The sequence below is a fragment of the Ahaetulla prasina genome, chromosome 1 (genome assembly GCF_028640845.1).
Source record: "Ahaetulla prasina isolate Xishuangbanna chromosome 1, ASM2864084v1, whole genome shotgun sequence".
Classification (NCBI taxonomy): Eukaryota; Metazoa; Chordata; class Lepidosauria; order Squamata; family Colubridae; genus Ahaetulla; species Ahaetulla prasina.
The window spans coordinates 40,537,037-40,553,526 of NC_080539.1; the positions used below are offsets into that span (position 1 = coordinate 40,537,037).

A 16,490-nucleotide genomic window follows, 5' to 3' on the forward strand; every position below is an offset into this window, starting at 1 on the left:
TCATTGAGTCTCATTCTGCTTTTTAGAAATGAGTTGTTAAAGTAGAAGCTACCATAGGACTTTAAACTTCCTCCAAAACTCCTCCCAAGTCCTAGAATTTGTCTGAAAATCCTTTCACCACTTCTTTAGCATCTTCCTATTGTCCATTCAACCTCTTCAATCCCTCAGGTTCAGCCCTCCATTCTGGAGACAAATGTTCCTGATAGATCTTCTCTGAAATCTTATTCTCCAAGCCCCCTGCTCAAAGAAAATGGCCAGATTAGCACCCTCCACCATTTCCATCACAAAATTATGAGATTGAAACTGGTCGTCCTTTACCTTTTAGAAATTTCCCAATTATTATAATTTCTGTAGTTTCTTTTTAGTTTTCAGTTTTTTCTGTAACTTCTCACTAATGTTCAGTTTCTTTGGACCTTATGGCATCAATCTCATCAAATATGATCAACTGGCAAATAGTCTTAAGGTAGCTTAATGCCCCTTCAAGGCATATCTTGAATCCAAACACCAGCCCTGCATAGGTTTTTACTCAATGATTCATCACCAGTCTAGTGTTTTCCAACCATAGAATATTATTCATTAGTTCATTTTTTTCTCTCTTTATTAAGGAGAAGTAGTCTCTTGCTTATTTTTCCTTTTACAATATAAATTAACTGCATTAACATAATTCCAAGACATATTTTTAAAAATAGAGAAAATTATATATATATAATATAATATAACGTTGCCAAGACATTTCCAATTTTACACGGGAGAAAACCCGAACAACCAAAGACCTACATACAAACACCCATGAAAACCTCAGAAAACATATATTTATCATATATAAGTTGTACACCAGATATAATCTATTATTACTAAGATAAATCATAAAATCCAACCAAGTTTGATTAAATTGTGATTCCTGCTTCTGAAATCTCATTACTTTATCTGTGTTTTTTCCCAATATGAAAATTAAAGAGGTTTTACTTATTCAGAACTCAGTTTTTATATTCTGTAAAGTTTTCCAGTGTTGCACAATTATTATTTTGGCTGCTATAATTAAATAGATAATCAATTCTTTATTTTTAAGTTTGTGGTTTGGTCCTGCAAAAAGTACATACTTTACAATTACTTAAATTTGTTTAGACATCTATTATGAATATATAATGTTAATTTTGCCATTGCTACATGTTCTCCAGAATGACAGGATCCTTTTTTTCATTGTTGTCTCAAATTTATTTTTGCATCTGTCAGTATATATCTCAGTAAATTGTGATATTTTCATTTTGGAGAATAAATTATCTGGCAATTTAGAATTAATGTTTTATGCTATGTTTTTCAGGTTTCTTAAAGTAAAACCTCAATAATTTTGTCAGCTCATTTACAAGCAACAACACTTCATAATCCAGCATCAGAGAAAACATTTTTTTATAATATGCCATAGTTCTTCTGGAATTAGGTTTGCAGGTACAGGTAGCTAATTGGGACCTAAGCAATGTGGTTGTTAGGCAAAAAGCAGGGTCCCCAAAAGGGGAAAGATGGGGGCTAGGAAGACAGGTTCAGTCTGTGAATCTGTATAAATTTAATGGGAATGTGTTCTTTATATTCATTTTCTTTTTCTATCTATTTTTTGCAGCTAAAGTCTTCAAGCAAAGATAATCTTTTGGATGAAGTAATGAAATTTTTTTCAGAAAACGCTGAATTAACAGGAAGAGAAAAACTAAGCAAACAGACATCAGGCAATAGTGGTATTGTCAGATCACAGAGTGTAAGAAATACAACAGAATTATCTGATGGAAAGTTAGGTAAGCAAGAGCCTCTTACAAGGCTCAATTTAAACAGAACAGAAGATTCTAAAGATTTGAACTTTTTAGAGACTTACGCTGCAGGCACTAAAGGAAAGGTTAGGTCTATTAAAGAAAATGTCCAGTCGCAGCGACAATCAAAAGACTGCAATCCCTATGCTACTTTACCTCGTGCAAGCAGTGTGATTTCAACAGCAGAAGGAACTACTCGGAGGACCAGTATCCATGATTTTTTATCTAAGGACACTAGGCAGCCAATATTTGTTGATCCAACTCCAGCTACAGCTGAACAAAGTTTTATATCATCTTCGAGTGAGTACAATCCTCAACAACAATCTTCTATTTTTTATTATGCTCCTGATTGTGCAGTTACTTTTTCCGAAACTGACTTAGCTAATATTACTATACCCGATCATTTGAATATACCTGAAAGGATTAGCCATTCCAGAACAAAGACCAAATTTATTACTAAAACATTTTCTCTCAGTAATGTAAATAATGATAAAGTAGGCATATCTTCTTCAGGCCATTTTTCCATGCCATTTTTAACACTTAATACTGAATTAGTCTGTAATGTTAGTGGATTACCTCAAACATCCATAACCAGAACAGAGAAATCACTTCATTCATTGGTGAAATTGCCACAGCAGGATCACAAACAACCTTATGAAAATCAGAAATCTGATAATGAAAAGGTAGATGTCACACAGAATAGCAATAAACTTGAAAGCCTTGTGCATACAGATTCTAATGATCGTGAATCCCCTTTTTTAGCTGATGAAGATACCCAAACTATTTGGTATGAATATGGTTGTGTATGATAAGCTATATAGTTAAGTAACTTCTTCTGATAAAATATGAATGGACTTGAAACATAGAGCCTGCCTTATTAATTAGATAGAAAAGAAACTAAGATTTTTGTTTCCTTGAGTAGGGGTGAACAACTCACCTTTTTTTTTCTTAGCATGAGAAGGAATGTAAATTAAAACCATGCTAAAGTTTGCATGAAGTATTAATTGTAATGTGTGATTGCTGCATGCCTCATCAAAAATCTTAATGGAAGCTATCTGATTTTTTTCTTCTATTTGTTTAAAAATATGTTATGGACATTACTGAATGCATGCTAGCCAGTTGCATGGTGCCATGCCAGAAACAACATTTTTTTAAAAAATTACAGTATAGCAATTATAACAATTTACAGCAATTACTAATTTTTGGACAGTTTCTCTTCTATTCAGATGCTGCAGTTTTATGTGGATTAGATTTTAGGCCCAATTCAGCTACGTTAAATTTTGACTGGTTTAAAATAAGTAGAATTGTTTGGTGTGTGCTTCATGTTGCATTGTATTCATGTCACCTGACCTGAATTGAACTCTTCCTGTTCTTTCCCACTCAGCTAGTAAAAATGTGCAAGGAAGTTTGTACTGTAGCTTTTAATTTTTAATGTATCGTAAAGAAATGTCAGAGTCAAAATAATTCAGTGTAACTGCCATTTTCATACTCAGTATATAATATATATGGCATAAAGCCTTGGTTTTGTTTAACAATATATAACAGGCAAAGTTGCACCGAAAAGACAAACCTGCTTCATTTCTTTGTTTTTTTCTGTTCTTTTCCATTCCATGCTTGAAGCACTTATGTACTCCTGTGTTGTGTTGTCTGTAGGCCTACATCAGAATTTTTATTATATAGCATTAATTTTGACATTATGTTAAAATAAAAAATAAAATGGAACAGCACTATCTTTTTTCTTCTTATTGAATAAAATAGCTAATTAGAAAGTGTTTTCAAAATCTTTTAAATTGGCCTCAGCAAATTGTTTTAGTTGTGCTCAAATTCTTAGTTCATTTGTTTTTCATTGTATAATCAAATCATATATTGTATTTCAAGTTACATCCAATAAGCTATACATACAAATTTTTGTGTATGGCTACTATTGTCTGTACATCTGGAAAAAATTCCTGTCTAAGATACTGTAAAGTTTCTGCTTAGAACTATGATTTGACATATATGAGGTGGATAGCCTAATGGCCTTCCTTAGTGTAATGTAGCCTGTGTTATGCTATTTAAGAATCGCATCCTTTAAAAAGTCTTGCAGAATTACTTGAAACCTATAAGATGAAAGAATGTAAACATTTCTGTACAACCTTAATAATTGCACAGCTTACCCATTTTGCACATGTCATTATAATTGGCTCACATTTCTTTTTTTCTTTTAGCCCCTTCAGGTTAGTATTGATTCTTGGTGACAGCCTGGACTAATTCTTGCAGTTTTCTTGGCAAGGATTTTGGAAGTGGTTTGCTATTGCCTCTTTTCTAGGGCTAAGAAAGATTGACTGTTCCAAAGTCATCTTGGCTTTTTCTAAGGCAGAATTCACAGTCTTTCAGCTTCTAGCCTGATGCCTTAACTGCTACAACAAATTAAATCTCTGTTGCCTTATTTTAGAAGGATGTAATTTTTTTGTGCATCTTTAGAGAACCAAAGTTTCAGATACATTGTTCCAGGTTACATGGGGTCTTAAACAGCTTGTAATGCAGCTCCACAAGATCATAAACTTTTAACATTATTAACAATTCCTCTTCTTGCAGTGCAGCCCAGGTAAGCCAAAAGGTTGGCCCACCATAATTAACAAGCTGACATAGCCTCCATAGGATAACAAAGTTAAACACAACTTCTTTCTGAAAATTGGAATGCATAGTTAACTATTTATGTATAGTGAATGGATGCAGTTTAAGCATCCTTCTATTTAGTACTTTGTAATATCTTCTTTGGCACAATTTATATCCCTGCTAAGAGTCTAACCCAAATCCTAACCCTACTCTTCCTTGCAGAAATCTTATAGCCTATAAGCATTCTTCAGTATCTTTATATGATCTGTGCATTTGAAATTTCCCAACAGATTTTCAATAATACACTGCATATAGAGAATAAATATGCATTGAAATAGTAAAATATGCTTATCTGTGTACAACGTAGAAATTATGTTGTCTTCTCTACACTTAGGGATTTGGTGGAATGTACAGTTTGACTGGGTGGAGGGGATCCTTATACTTTTGCATACAACTGTATCAGAAAAATACTTGAGTGCTCTTCACTTGATTATATGATTTCATATATTCGCTTCCATGATTCTCTTCCATTTCAGCAAAATTAAAAATGAGATTTTCAGTGTGAGATGGCATTACATTTTCTAAAAGTGGACTCTATAATTGAATGAAAATTGCAACAACATGTATTGTTAACTGCTGTTTACAACATATCTAGAAACTCTTATCTTGTCAATGACATTTTACATTATTTTCCTCCCCCTTTCAACAAATATCACCAGCCAGTGAAAACCAGCAATTAGTCTCCTTAATTTAGTTTGGAGATGGCACTGTCAAAGTGTTCTGGTTTGTTAATAGCTGATAGGTTCCTTTTGACACAGGTTTAGTACTATTCCTAAAGAACACTACCTCCATGTTCAGAAATACCCCCAAACAACAATGGAGCAAATAAAGCTGTGCTATAAAACACAGGAAGGGAGACAGTTATCTGTATCCAGCTTCACTGTTCAATCCCCCTCTCACCATCATGGGTCAAGCTTCGTTTCAGGCTGATCCTCATATGGAAGCCCTTTACTTAGTAGGTAAAGGGGAAAATTTGGCTTGAAAGAACAGGATTTCTCTACTATCCAAAGTAGAATGGCACTTAGTGTTATTACCTGCTTAAAAAGGCAGGCACTGTTCAGTACTGGAATGGCTAAAATGAGTTTAAGCTGCAACAGATATTGGGAATGAGATAAAAGCAACATGAAGCCTCTGGAAAGATAAAGATGGGATATATCATCTCAGCAATGACTTGTGGGTGGAGATGGGGGCAGGGCACTCTTGGAGTTATGGGTTGTGATTGAGAGGGCCAACCTACCATGTATTACTGACACCTGGCTTGGGGGTGAGGTGTCCCCTTTTTGAGATGTGCCCAGCTGGATTTTGGATGTGGAAGAAAGATGAAACAGCTAAAAAGATGGCTGACACACCACTGGAAGACAAGGAGCAAACCTCATCAAACACAGGCCTACCTTGTGGCAAAAAGGGTAGCAAAATATATTTCTCTGCCCTTATTGCATCTGTAGAGTTCTCTGGTGGCCCTATTTGGGGTAAACCCAGACTCTCCTTGGAAGGAGTAATTCTGTATTTAAAAGGTTGCTGTGAAGAATATGCTAGGAATCTGACAGATAAAGTTGCTCAGATTCTGTCTGTGGTGGACTCTGCCTTGAAGCAGAACCAGTGATGGCTATGGAGGCTAGGTCTTTTACAGTTATCTGTTGAGCCTGAGGAAGTGGGTGGGGTTCTTGCCTGTATTAGATCCATGCACTTTTGGCTGGTCAAGGCTGTCGAGGGGATCTCTGATTGGGTTTTGGTGGTAGTTAATTATGTCTTGAGATAAAGGAGCTCCATGAGCTCTTAAGGGTCCATTGCTCTATCCGGCCAGTCTGGATACTTTTGTTGAGAAGATGGTTGAAGTGCAGTTTCAATGGTCTCTGGATGAAACAGGTTATCAAGACCTTGGCCTAGGCTCAATTAGGATTTAGTCTGGGGTATGGGATGGAAACAGTGGGAACGCCATAGTGGCCTAGGAGTGAAGATGCTTACCTCCTACTCAGAAGGTTGAGAGTTCAATCCGAAGCAGGGGCAGATGTTTCTTTATTAGGATGCAAAGACAAAAAACCTCCTGCGAACTCTGCATTAGGTGTCAGGAAAGGCATCTGGCCAGTAAATGCTCAGGCCCATTCAGTTTCCCCAACTTAATCCCTGAATAACAGGATTAAAGGGTTGCAAAAAGAAAAATTGTGATGGAAACAGTCTTGGATGAAATCTGGCAAGAGTGGGATGAGGATAGTGCATCTTTTGATCATGGTATCCTTCTGAACCAGTTCTGAGAGTTGGATGTGGGTGGCACAGTGTTGTGCTGGTTCTTCTTCCTCTGGGCTGATTCCAGTTGCTGTCAATGGGAGAGAGATCCAGTATATAGCCCCTATTTTGTGGAGTGCCTCACAGCCCAATCCTTTCTCCTATCTTATTTAAAGTATACATGAGGCCCTTGGGTGAGTAGCCATCTGACGGTTTGGGTGAGTGATACCATGGATGCCCTTTCCCAATATCTGGAAACTCTGAGGACCTAGATGAGGTACAGCATGGTTCGACTCAATCCAAATAAGACTTGAGTGACGTTGGGTGTTTGGATTTTCTGGTGCCAGGAGACTTCTATCATTGATCTTGGATGGGATGGCACTGCCACAGAAACACCCAGTGTGTAATCTGAGGATTCTTCTGGACTCATGGCTCCTGCTCAAAGAGTAGGCAACAACTGTAGCTATGAAGACCTTTGCACATGTTTAAGTTGTGTGCTAGCTGCATCCATTCCTGGACCAAAGGTGCTTACTTGTCATTGTGCCCTCATAATCTCTTGTCTGGAATACTATAATGCACTGAACATAGGTTTGCCCTTGAGGAGCATTCAAAAAACTTCAACTGGTGCAGAATGAAGCAGTATGAATAGTAAATGGTACCAGTTAATTGGCTCTTGTAACACAACTACTCCATGAGTTGCATTGATTGCCAGAGTGCTTCCAGATACAATTCTGGGTGCCGGTTGTCACCTTTAAAGGACAGGGTTACTTGAGGGACCATCTCCCCGGCTGTTTTCACCTGACTGATCAGGTCCTGTCAGCCAAAGAATGCCAACTGATAGGGCTTACTAGACATTCCTTTTCTGTGGTAGTGCCCGGCTTATAAAATATTCTTCCTCTGGAGAATGGCCCCGCCTTTCATAAGGTTCTGAAGCCCTGGTTCTAGGCCTGGAACTGGGACCCCAAAAGTGTGCAGGGATCCATTACTTGGTTATGCTAGTGATTGCTCAGCTGCTATGTATTTTAACTTTTGTCACATTAATAATTGTTTGTATTTTATTTTAACTGTTGCCATACAGTTATTTGTTGAGATGGGCAGCTATATAAATTGGATAAATAACAACAAATAAAATATCATTTTAGGGTATGGCAGAAAAAAAGATTGCCAGGCAAGTTCATCTTGTAATTAGATACAAAGTGAAAAAGTCCTTTTATAAAGTTAGCTAATTTGCAAGAGAAACTGTGGTACAAAAAGGATTGTGCTGCAACAATTCACACTTGAAACAAGAATGTGTGATTAGCTTTCAATAGATTTATTTTTTTCAGCACTTACATATAAGTATTCATTTCATGATGTGGGGCATCTTAGAAAAATGTTATTAAAATAACATTAAAAGATACAATGTATAGAAACATTAAAATGTTTAAAAGCCCGAGTAAATAAGTTTCAATCTCCCTTCTAAATTGTAAGAAGGTAGGAATATATTTTTAACTCAGCTAGTGTTCACTGGGTGTTGGTGGGGCAGAGGACAGGGTGACGATTGATATATGGAACTGATGAGACAGCAGGGAAAGATAAATAATTTTGAATGTGTCCCAGTCTTCCTTCAAGGTAGACTGTTTTGTATGCTTCTGCAGGTTTCACATTTTTTTTTTGAAGTAGCTTGCCACTACCTTTTCCTAGAGCTGGAAAAATGTAACTGACCCATAGTCACCCAGCTGGCTTTATGCCTAATGTTGGACTAGAGCTCTGATTTACCGATTTCTAATCCAACATCTTAATTACACCCAACTGACATTCTACAGGATGTATCACAGTTACTTACTTTCTAATCCCTTTCTCTTCTCAGAGCAAAGAAGAAACAATTAGACCTATAAGTCAAGTAAAAACAATCACAATCTAAGATCAAACACATTAAAAAACCAGCATGCAATACAATGTAATAATTATAAAAAGAAAATTGTAAGAACATCTTAAAGCAATTAGCAACTAACAATTAATAGCATGAGGTAGGAACCAGCTACTTAGAGTCACATAAAAGTGAGATGGGTAGCAGAGGTGGTATTCAGCCAGTTCAGACCAGTTCAGGCGAACCGGTAGCGGAAAATTTAAGTGGTTCTGTGAACTGGCAAATACCACCTCTGACTGGCTCTGCCCCTGCTCGCCTCACCCCATCTGGACGCCACGCCACGCCACGCCACCCTATATATGTTGCCTTCACCATGCGGCCCAGCTAATCGCCTCGTTTCTGCACCTCAACCGCTCTGCTTACCAAAAGTAAGCATGCTGCCCGCTCGCCCTTCACCTCAGGTCGGACTCGGGGTCTAGGGACGTGCCATTCCCCAATGCCCTGGAGCCTCAGCCTGGATCGGGGAACCCACCATTCCCCAACACCAGCCTTGCCCCGGAAGCCCGTCCTGTTCGCCATTTGTCTTGGCTGGGTCAGGTAATGTGCCATTCCCTGGCTTTGGCCTTGTCCCGGAGGCCCTACTTGCCATTCACTTTGGTTGGGTCGGGGAATGCGCCATTCCCCAGCTCTTACCTTCCTCGGGGCCTCCACCTACATGCCACCCCCCCTGCTCACCCTCTGCCTCTCTCACCTTCGTCCTGACCTTGGGACTGGCAAGCCGCCAGTAGTTTTCAGCTGCCTTCCAGGCAGTTCTGCTGTGTTGTCATCCCTCCAGCGCAGCAGGTTGTTCTGGCTGGGTCTGCCCACAAGAGGCACCTGAAGACAATGGGGTGTGCGTGCGCGGCCAGTGCGAAGTACAGGGTGGCGGTGATGGGACTTCAGGCCTCTTTTTTGGCCTGTAGTTTTTGGCACAAGAAGCCTGCAGCTGCCCCCTCTTTTTCAGCACAAGATGCCTCCAGCCACCATTGCTTCTCATGCCGAAAAAGAGGCCTGAAGTCCCATCACTGCCACCCTGTTTTCTGCACCGGTCGCACACGCACACCCCATTGCCTGCCAGTACTGCTCACGGCCAGCCAGGAGAAGAACCTGTTGCACGGGAGGGATGGCATCGCAGTGGAGCTGCTCGGAAGGCAGCCGGATTGCGGTGTCCCTTTAAGGTACTTTGACGCGGGGGGAGGAAGGGACCATAAAGGGACAGGCCACAGGAAGCTGCCTTTTCTGCCATTTCTGTGGGCATGGCTTGGTGGGGGTCATGTGACTGAGAGGGCGTGGCCAACGATCTCACAGCAAGGTGCCACCCCCACATGACCCCCACCAAGCCATGCCCACAGAACCGGTAGTAGAAAAATTTGAATCCCACCACTGATGGGCAGCTATATAAATTGAATAAATAAGTTGTAGCTGTTGATAAACTTTGTACAACCTTCTTAGAGGTTTCTGAAAAACAATAACAGCCTCCTGATCATAGTGGCAATTACAGTTATTGGAAGTACCAATAAAAGAGAATATTTGCAGCTCAGGGTTGAAATGAAAGGTCCTTGATGCTTTCTGAGCTTGGTTGTTTTCTTGCAGCTTTTTCATTTATTACTGATGATGTTACTTAGTTTGGGTAATGAAATGGCTGCAAGAAAACAACCAAACTCAAAGTATCAAGGACCCCTCATAATTGTAAGTATTAAGCATGATCACCATTGCCGTACATTGAACATTTTAATAGCACATATGAAATGAATTCTATCCCCTAGTCTGAACAAAAGCAACTTTGACTTGCATATGTTGAGGTTATCAACCTATCGTTGCCCTAATTCAGGCCAAAGCAAATAAACACTTATGTGGATATATAAGATGTTATAGGAACATTTAGGAACAGACGAGGGAAGAGTGATCATGATATAAAAGAGACGGGAGACTTCGGCTCTGTCATTGTGGATATCCCAGATTAGTTCAACCAGGGCAGGGGTAAAGTGCTCCCGGTTCAGACCAGATCGCCCAAGCCGGTAGCGATGGTGGCGGGTGGTTTAGAGAACTGTTAGCAAAAATCCCTGCCACCCCCCCATGCCCAGCTGAGCCGCGCGATCATCAGAGGTTTTTTGTTTTTTTTTACTTTTCAAAGCATTTTTTCTTTGGCCGAAAAAATGCTTTTAAAAATTAAAAAAAAGCCTCTGATGATCGCGTGGTTCAGCTGGGATCTTCAGAGCCTTTTAAAAGCATTTTTTCTACAACCTCTTGGGCCGAAGAGGTTGTAGAAAAAATGCTTTTAAAAGGCTCTGGCGATCCCAGCTGAGTTGCCTAATCGTCAGAGGCTTTTTTTCTTTTAAAAGGAAAAAAATGCTTTTAAAAGAAAAGAAAAGCCTCTGACCAACGGCAACTCAGCTGGGATCGCTAGAGCCTTTTAAAAGCATTTTAAAGTCCTTATAAATAGACAACTGAGTGCCATATAGCATTATACCCAGAACTTTGGCTTTAAATACTTTAATGGCTCCTGGGACATAATTGTCACAAATTGACCTACAAATTTAGTGGTTGCAAAGGATGCTTTGGGGGCTTTTATTTGGAGCTTTCTTGTTTGAGCGAACCAACAGATAGAAGAATACAAATAAAGATCTAGATATTGAAAGGATTTTACCTGCTTGATGAGTTTGCTATTAATTGTCCATCTAATTGGGCCTTAAAGCATTACTTTTGTTCTAGAGTAATTCAGCACAATAGAGGTTCTCTAAAGCAGTAACGTGGCAGAGCTTTAAGGCATTTTAAGGCCTACTTGGCTGCATAATCAGATTAAATAAACTAGAGATGAAGCAGTAAGAGAGGGAGTCTTATACATCTCAACAATATTGTTAATGTACAAGCTGAATAACAGTGGGATGAGATTATCATCTTGTTCTATACGTTTGCTAATAGGTTTAATTAAATCACCAAGAATATTATCCTTTGCTTGAGTAAAGATTGTGCCTTGGTGTATACCATTATTAATCTAAGAAAACAACAATTTATCATTGTAGTGGTAATTTCCTCCAGAATTGTTCTTGAAGAATAGATTCAGACTTATTCCTCTTCTATTAATAATGAAAAAATTTCTATGACCCTAGAGATTGCAGCTGCTTCTCATATATTTATTTTATTTATAGACATTATCTCTCTATTGCCCCAAGTCATGTCAGCTAGTATTTTACATCTCCAACTTTTAACGCTTGCTGCTATCTCCCAAACCTTTTCATGGGCTTGCCTGTAATTCCTTGAATAAATTCCTTCTACACTTTTTATATTTAAATTATTATTGTTACAAATAATTCAAGATGGCTAACATATCCAACACATTTCCTCCTATTTTCCCCACAACAAAAATCCTGTGAGGTGGGTTGGGCTGAGAGAGATTGATTGGCCCAAAGTTACCCAGCTGATTTTCATGGCTAAGGCAGAATTTGAACTCTGGGTCTCCTGCTTTTTAGCATGTTGCCTTAACCACAAGTCCAAACTGGCTCTCTTACATGTTGTATTTTTATTCAGAACTGGGGCTCAGAATCATTAAGATCATTCCTGCCTATCATCTGCCTCCAGACATTGGGGGAGAGAAAAAAAATAAGGGGGAAATGAGGCACATATAACGAAGTATTAAATTAACCACACATCTTTTTGATTATTCCTTTTCTCATCAGTCACTAAAACATAAATTTCTTATTGAATATATAACAGAGTTGGAAGGGACCTTGCAGATCTTGTAGTCCAATGCCCTGCACAAGCAGGAAACCCTATACCATTTCAGATAAATGGTTGTCACATCTCTTCTTAAAAACTTCCACTGTTGGAGCACCCACAATTTCTGGACACAAGTCGTCCCACTGATAAATTGTTCTGAAAATATCAGATCCTCTTTTACTTCAACAGCTAAAGGCATTTTCTTTACTGAGATTTGTAGCTTGATTTTCTTCTATTGTTAAACAAAGCAGAAATGAAACTGAATCTTTGTTCTTCATCGCTTGTAACAATTGTAAAGGTTTAGAATGGTAGGACGATCTAGGATTCGGTGTAAGGAAGATCCAGACAGAAAAATAATAGTTAGTAAAAATAAAGTTCTTCAGAGATGGTAATAAGCAGCCTAGGACTAGTCTCAGTTTCAGTGGGGAAAAAATCAAGTAACTTTATCACCATAGATTTCATTTGCCTTAATACCAATTGGAACTTATACTAAAAGCATCCACTTGTTGCTTTGAAAAGAAGCTACTAAATTGATATGCTGAGAAAGAGGATAATTGTCTTACTTACAGTGCAATACTTGATTGCAATGTTACTTTTCTAAGTAAAGAACTAATTTCAGATAACTGAGTTTTGCATGTTCCATTATAACTGCATGCAAGGATAATTTTCAGCATTATATGTGATAAAATGAACAAATCCTATATTGCTGATGGACATAATTCCATAAATGTTCTTGTTATTCCACTGAAGAATTATATTTAGAACTGTTCTTTTCCAAGTGATAAATTCTCAGTTCTAATTGCAAGAAAAAAGTATTAACAGAATAAAACTGTAAATATATCAACTATGTTCCTTATTTTCCTTTTTTCCCTTTAATTTTTCTCCTTAATTTTTGTAAACGTTGTACAAATGAAACTTGCCAATGTTATTGCAATGTGAGAACATTTTATTTTAACTGTTAAACAAGTAACACGAAATGCTTTTCTTCTGCAGATGTGGAAACAAAACCAGAAAACAGACATTCAAAAAGCAGTTGTAAGGGGCAAGAAAGCTCCTAATTCAGTTGCCCCTACAACATGAGATGTGGGCCACGTGGTGAGTTTTTTGCCCAGTGTGTAAATGAGATCATTTTCATTTACCAAGAAAGGGAAGAAATTAATATTAATAAATAAGAACACAAGCACACTGTATTAACAGTTGCCAGTAGTGCTTATATTAAGTGACTCGCTATCTTGCCTACTGCTCAAGCCAAATGAGAGTGGCACATTTAATTTTACCTGCCGGCAAGGAATATCCATTCTAAAGTTTATCTTCTTTTTCCTGTTAAAAAGTAAAATGTTTCTCCAAAATTTTATATATATATATATTTACATACATACATACATACATACATACATATATATATAAAACCTAATCATTATCTGAACATTGATTTATTGTTGTGTTTTCTGTAATGCATTGGTATAGTCTTTTTGGAACAGGGCTTATGCTTATTATGTTCAACTATATTTTGTCTACAGTAAATACTGGGGTACCCATTACATTTCAATGAGATAGCAACTCAGATTCTGTACCAAGAACAGCAGGATTCTATAGTTGGCATTTTGTAAGCAGATTGCCTCTTACTTGAAATGTCTGCTGTTTTTATTTTTTTGCATAATTCCGATTGTACTATATAGTAGAAGATAGGAATATTTAGGACATTCCTTATTATTGTTCCTAAAAACATATTTGCAGTTTGTTTCTGCTATTCCAGGGACTAGAAACATCTAGTATTGCCAGTTATTGTATATTTTTAATAGAATAGCAGCATGTCCAGCTCTGCATATGATACATGTATAGGCAAAGAAAAGAAAATCAGACGTCTTAGGCTGCAATCCTATATAAAGTCAGATTCAACATGGTTCAATTTCTATAATTTAACCCAATACAATATTTGTACTTTCTTACAACCAGATGATGCTATATAGTATTTTCTGTATAGGTTTTTTTCCCCCTTTTCTTCTTGTTGCTGCTTAAACTGCTACTATTGCATCTTGCTAGTTTTTCTAGTAGCAGATTTTTAGATCTCTTCTATAGCTAAGCTTTACTTTCATTTTCTCTTCTCTTTCTGCTTTTAAATTGAACACAGAGAGAAAAGTGTCCTTCAGTATCTCAGTATGAAGCCTTTATTTCTGAAGTAACAAGGTATCCGGCTATAGGAGTCATATTTTTAAAAAATTCAAAAATTTTACAGTCCTTCATGAATAGAACAGTCAAGAAATGCACATCTTCTTTCCTTGAATCAAGGAACTGTACCAGCAGCTGCTGATTTTTTTAAAAGACTATATTGCACATTGCACTGTTATGCTCTAAAAGAGAATTTTCATCCCTCTGAGGACCAAGGTTTGTGCAGTCTCAAGAATTACTTCAAGAACATAATTACTGTGTTCTAGTTCCTTTATGAACATGGTCACCAGTTGCTTACTACTTCTGCTCTGCTAGCATTTAGTTCTGTAAATCTTAAATTAAAAAAAGACTGTTGTAAATTGTGGAAATTGTTGTAAATACAGGTAGAAAAAATACCTCTATAAGCATCTTGTCACTTCAGTCTTATTGGTGTGCATGATGTTACCCTTAGGAAAACAAAACTGCTGATTATTTTGATGTATATGGCAAGAAGAATAGGTACTTCAAAACATAATTGAATACTTAATAGACCCTCAGATTAATTAATCTTTTCCATATACTTTGTGTCACAAAAAATATACTAATTTTGAGGGGACAAAAAGATGCTAAAAACTATTTCTGAAGTTTTGTTGGACGAAATTGATTTTGTTTTCAATAGAAACCATCCAAAGTAAATTGTCTCATTTTACATATTTAAACTATATTTTTAATTTGATATTTTTGAGATAAATGGCTTAAAAAGTGTTTATAGGAAAAATCCATCAAGCATTTTTCAAGCTGTTTTGATGACTATCATATTTTTGTTTCTTATAATATGCATTAAGGCTGATTAAAATAATTGATACTTTCTTAATATTTATATGTGGACAGTACAGGAAATTAGATTTGGTTAATCTTTGCAGATGTACAAGGGTTTCTGGTTTCTATTAAATTTCTAAGTTTATTTTCTTACAAGCCACTAAATTATTAATATTTCCATAATATGTATCATATTTAACCTTAAATGATTTATTTAATCTTAATATATGTATATCTTTAATCTCATTATTTGTATCTCAGCCAAATTAGACACAAGTAGAGTTGCAATATCTTGTTTGAATCAGATCCATTGCCTATACATTGTATATTTTTAAAAAAATTAATAATTATACTCAACAGGATTTTGCTGACAATCAATGTTATTTATTTCTATTAGATAAAAACAAATCTTGCCCTTTTCTGTGCCAAATGAAAAGCAACCTACAGAGCAATAGGTGTCAGCTAAACAGAACAACTAGACGTCCTGGTTTGGGAGCAATACAATGTATAACCTTCAAACAGCTGTGCCTGGGTAGATTTATTCCTGATCATTGTAACAAATTGAGCCATAATCAATTTCTAATCAGGATTTAACAGGAAAAAAAAATAAAAGATTTGAGTTCACACAACCCACAAAGGAATAGATTCTGTATTTACATATCCAGCCAGTAATAGTATATTAATGTATTGATAGTGCATTACCTGAACAACTGGACTAATTCAATAAAATGGGTTAGTATGTTGCACAACTGCAGCCATAAAATTTATGGTGTATGATATAGGCTCGCCCCGATTTTAATGTGGGGAAAATTTATCTTAGACATGTGAAAATTTCACAACAAACTGTACTGTACAACTTAACCGAAGGCAGCATCTTATCATCCAGGTTAGCTAATATCCATAAATACAAATCTTTTCTTGTTTTAGTATTAAATTTGAATCTGGTATGAGTGTACGGAGAGAAAAATAATTATCCCTACATAAGATCTTCAATGACAAAAAATAAAATCACTGAAATTTATCTTACAAGTATAAAGTATTGGGTACATTGAACAATCTGAAAATTAATAAACAATTGTAGAAATTTGAATATAGTAGCCAGAATAGAATGAACTTGTGACCACCTTCATTTCTCAGAAAATGAAATATGAAAATGAAAATATAGGGCAGGAAGTTTTTCCTACTGTTCATACAATTTCAGCCTATTGGAAAAAAGTAATTTGAATAAATAAATCCTAAAG

The 16,490-nt window shown here is 36.9% G+C and overlaps 1 protein-coding gene across 1 annotated transcript in view; it reads left to right on the forward strand.

The window, feature by feature from the left end:
* CCDC88A (coiled-coil domain containing 88A) overlaps nt 1-12,771 on the forward strand; it is a 93,866-nt gene extending 81,095 nt beyond the window's left edge. The window contains exon 30 of the mRNA XM_058164806.1: nt 1,616-12,771. Coding sequence (XP_058020789.1) covers nt 1,616-2,605 — 990 coding nt within the window. The 3' untranslated portion in view covers nt 2,606-12,771. The remainder of the gene's footprint in view (nt 1-1,615) is intronic.
* Nucleotides 12,772-16,490: the final 3,719 nt, after the last annotated feature.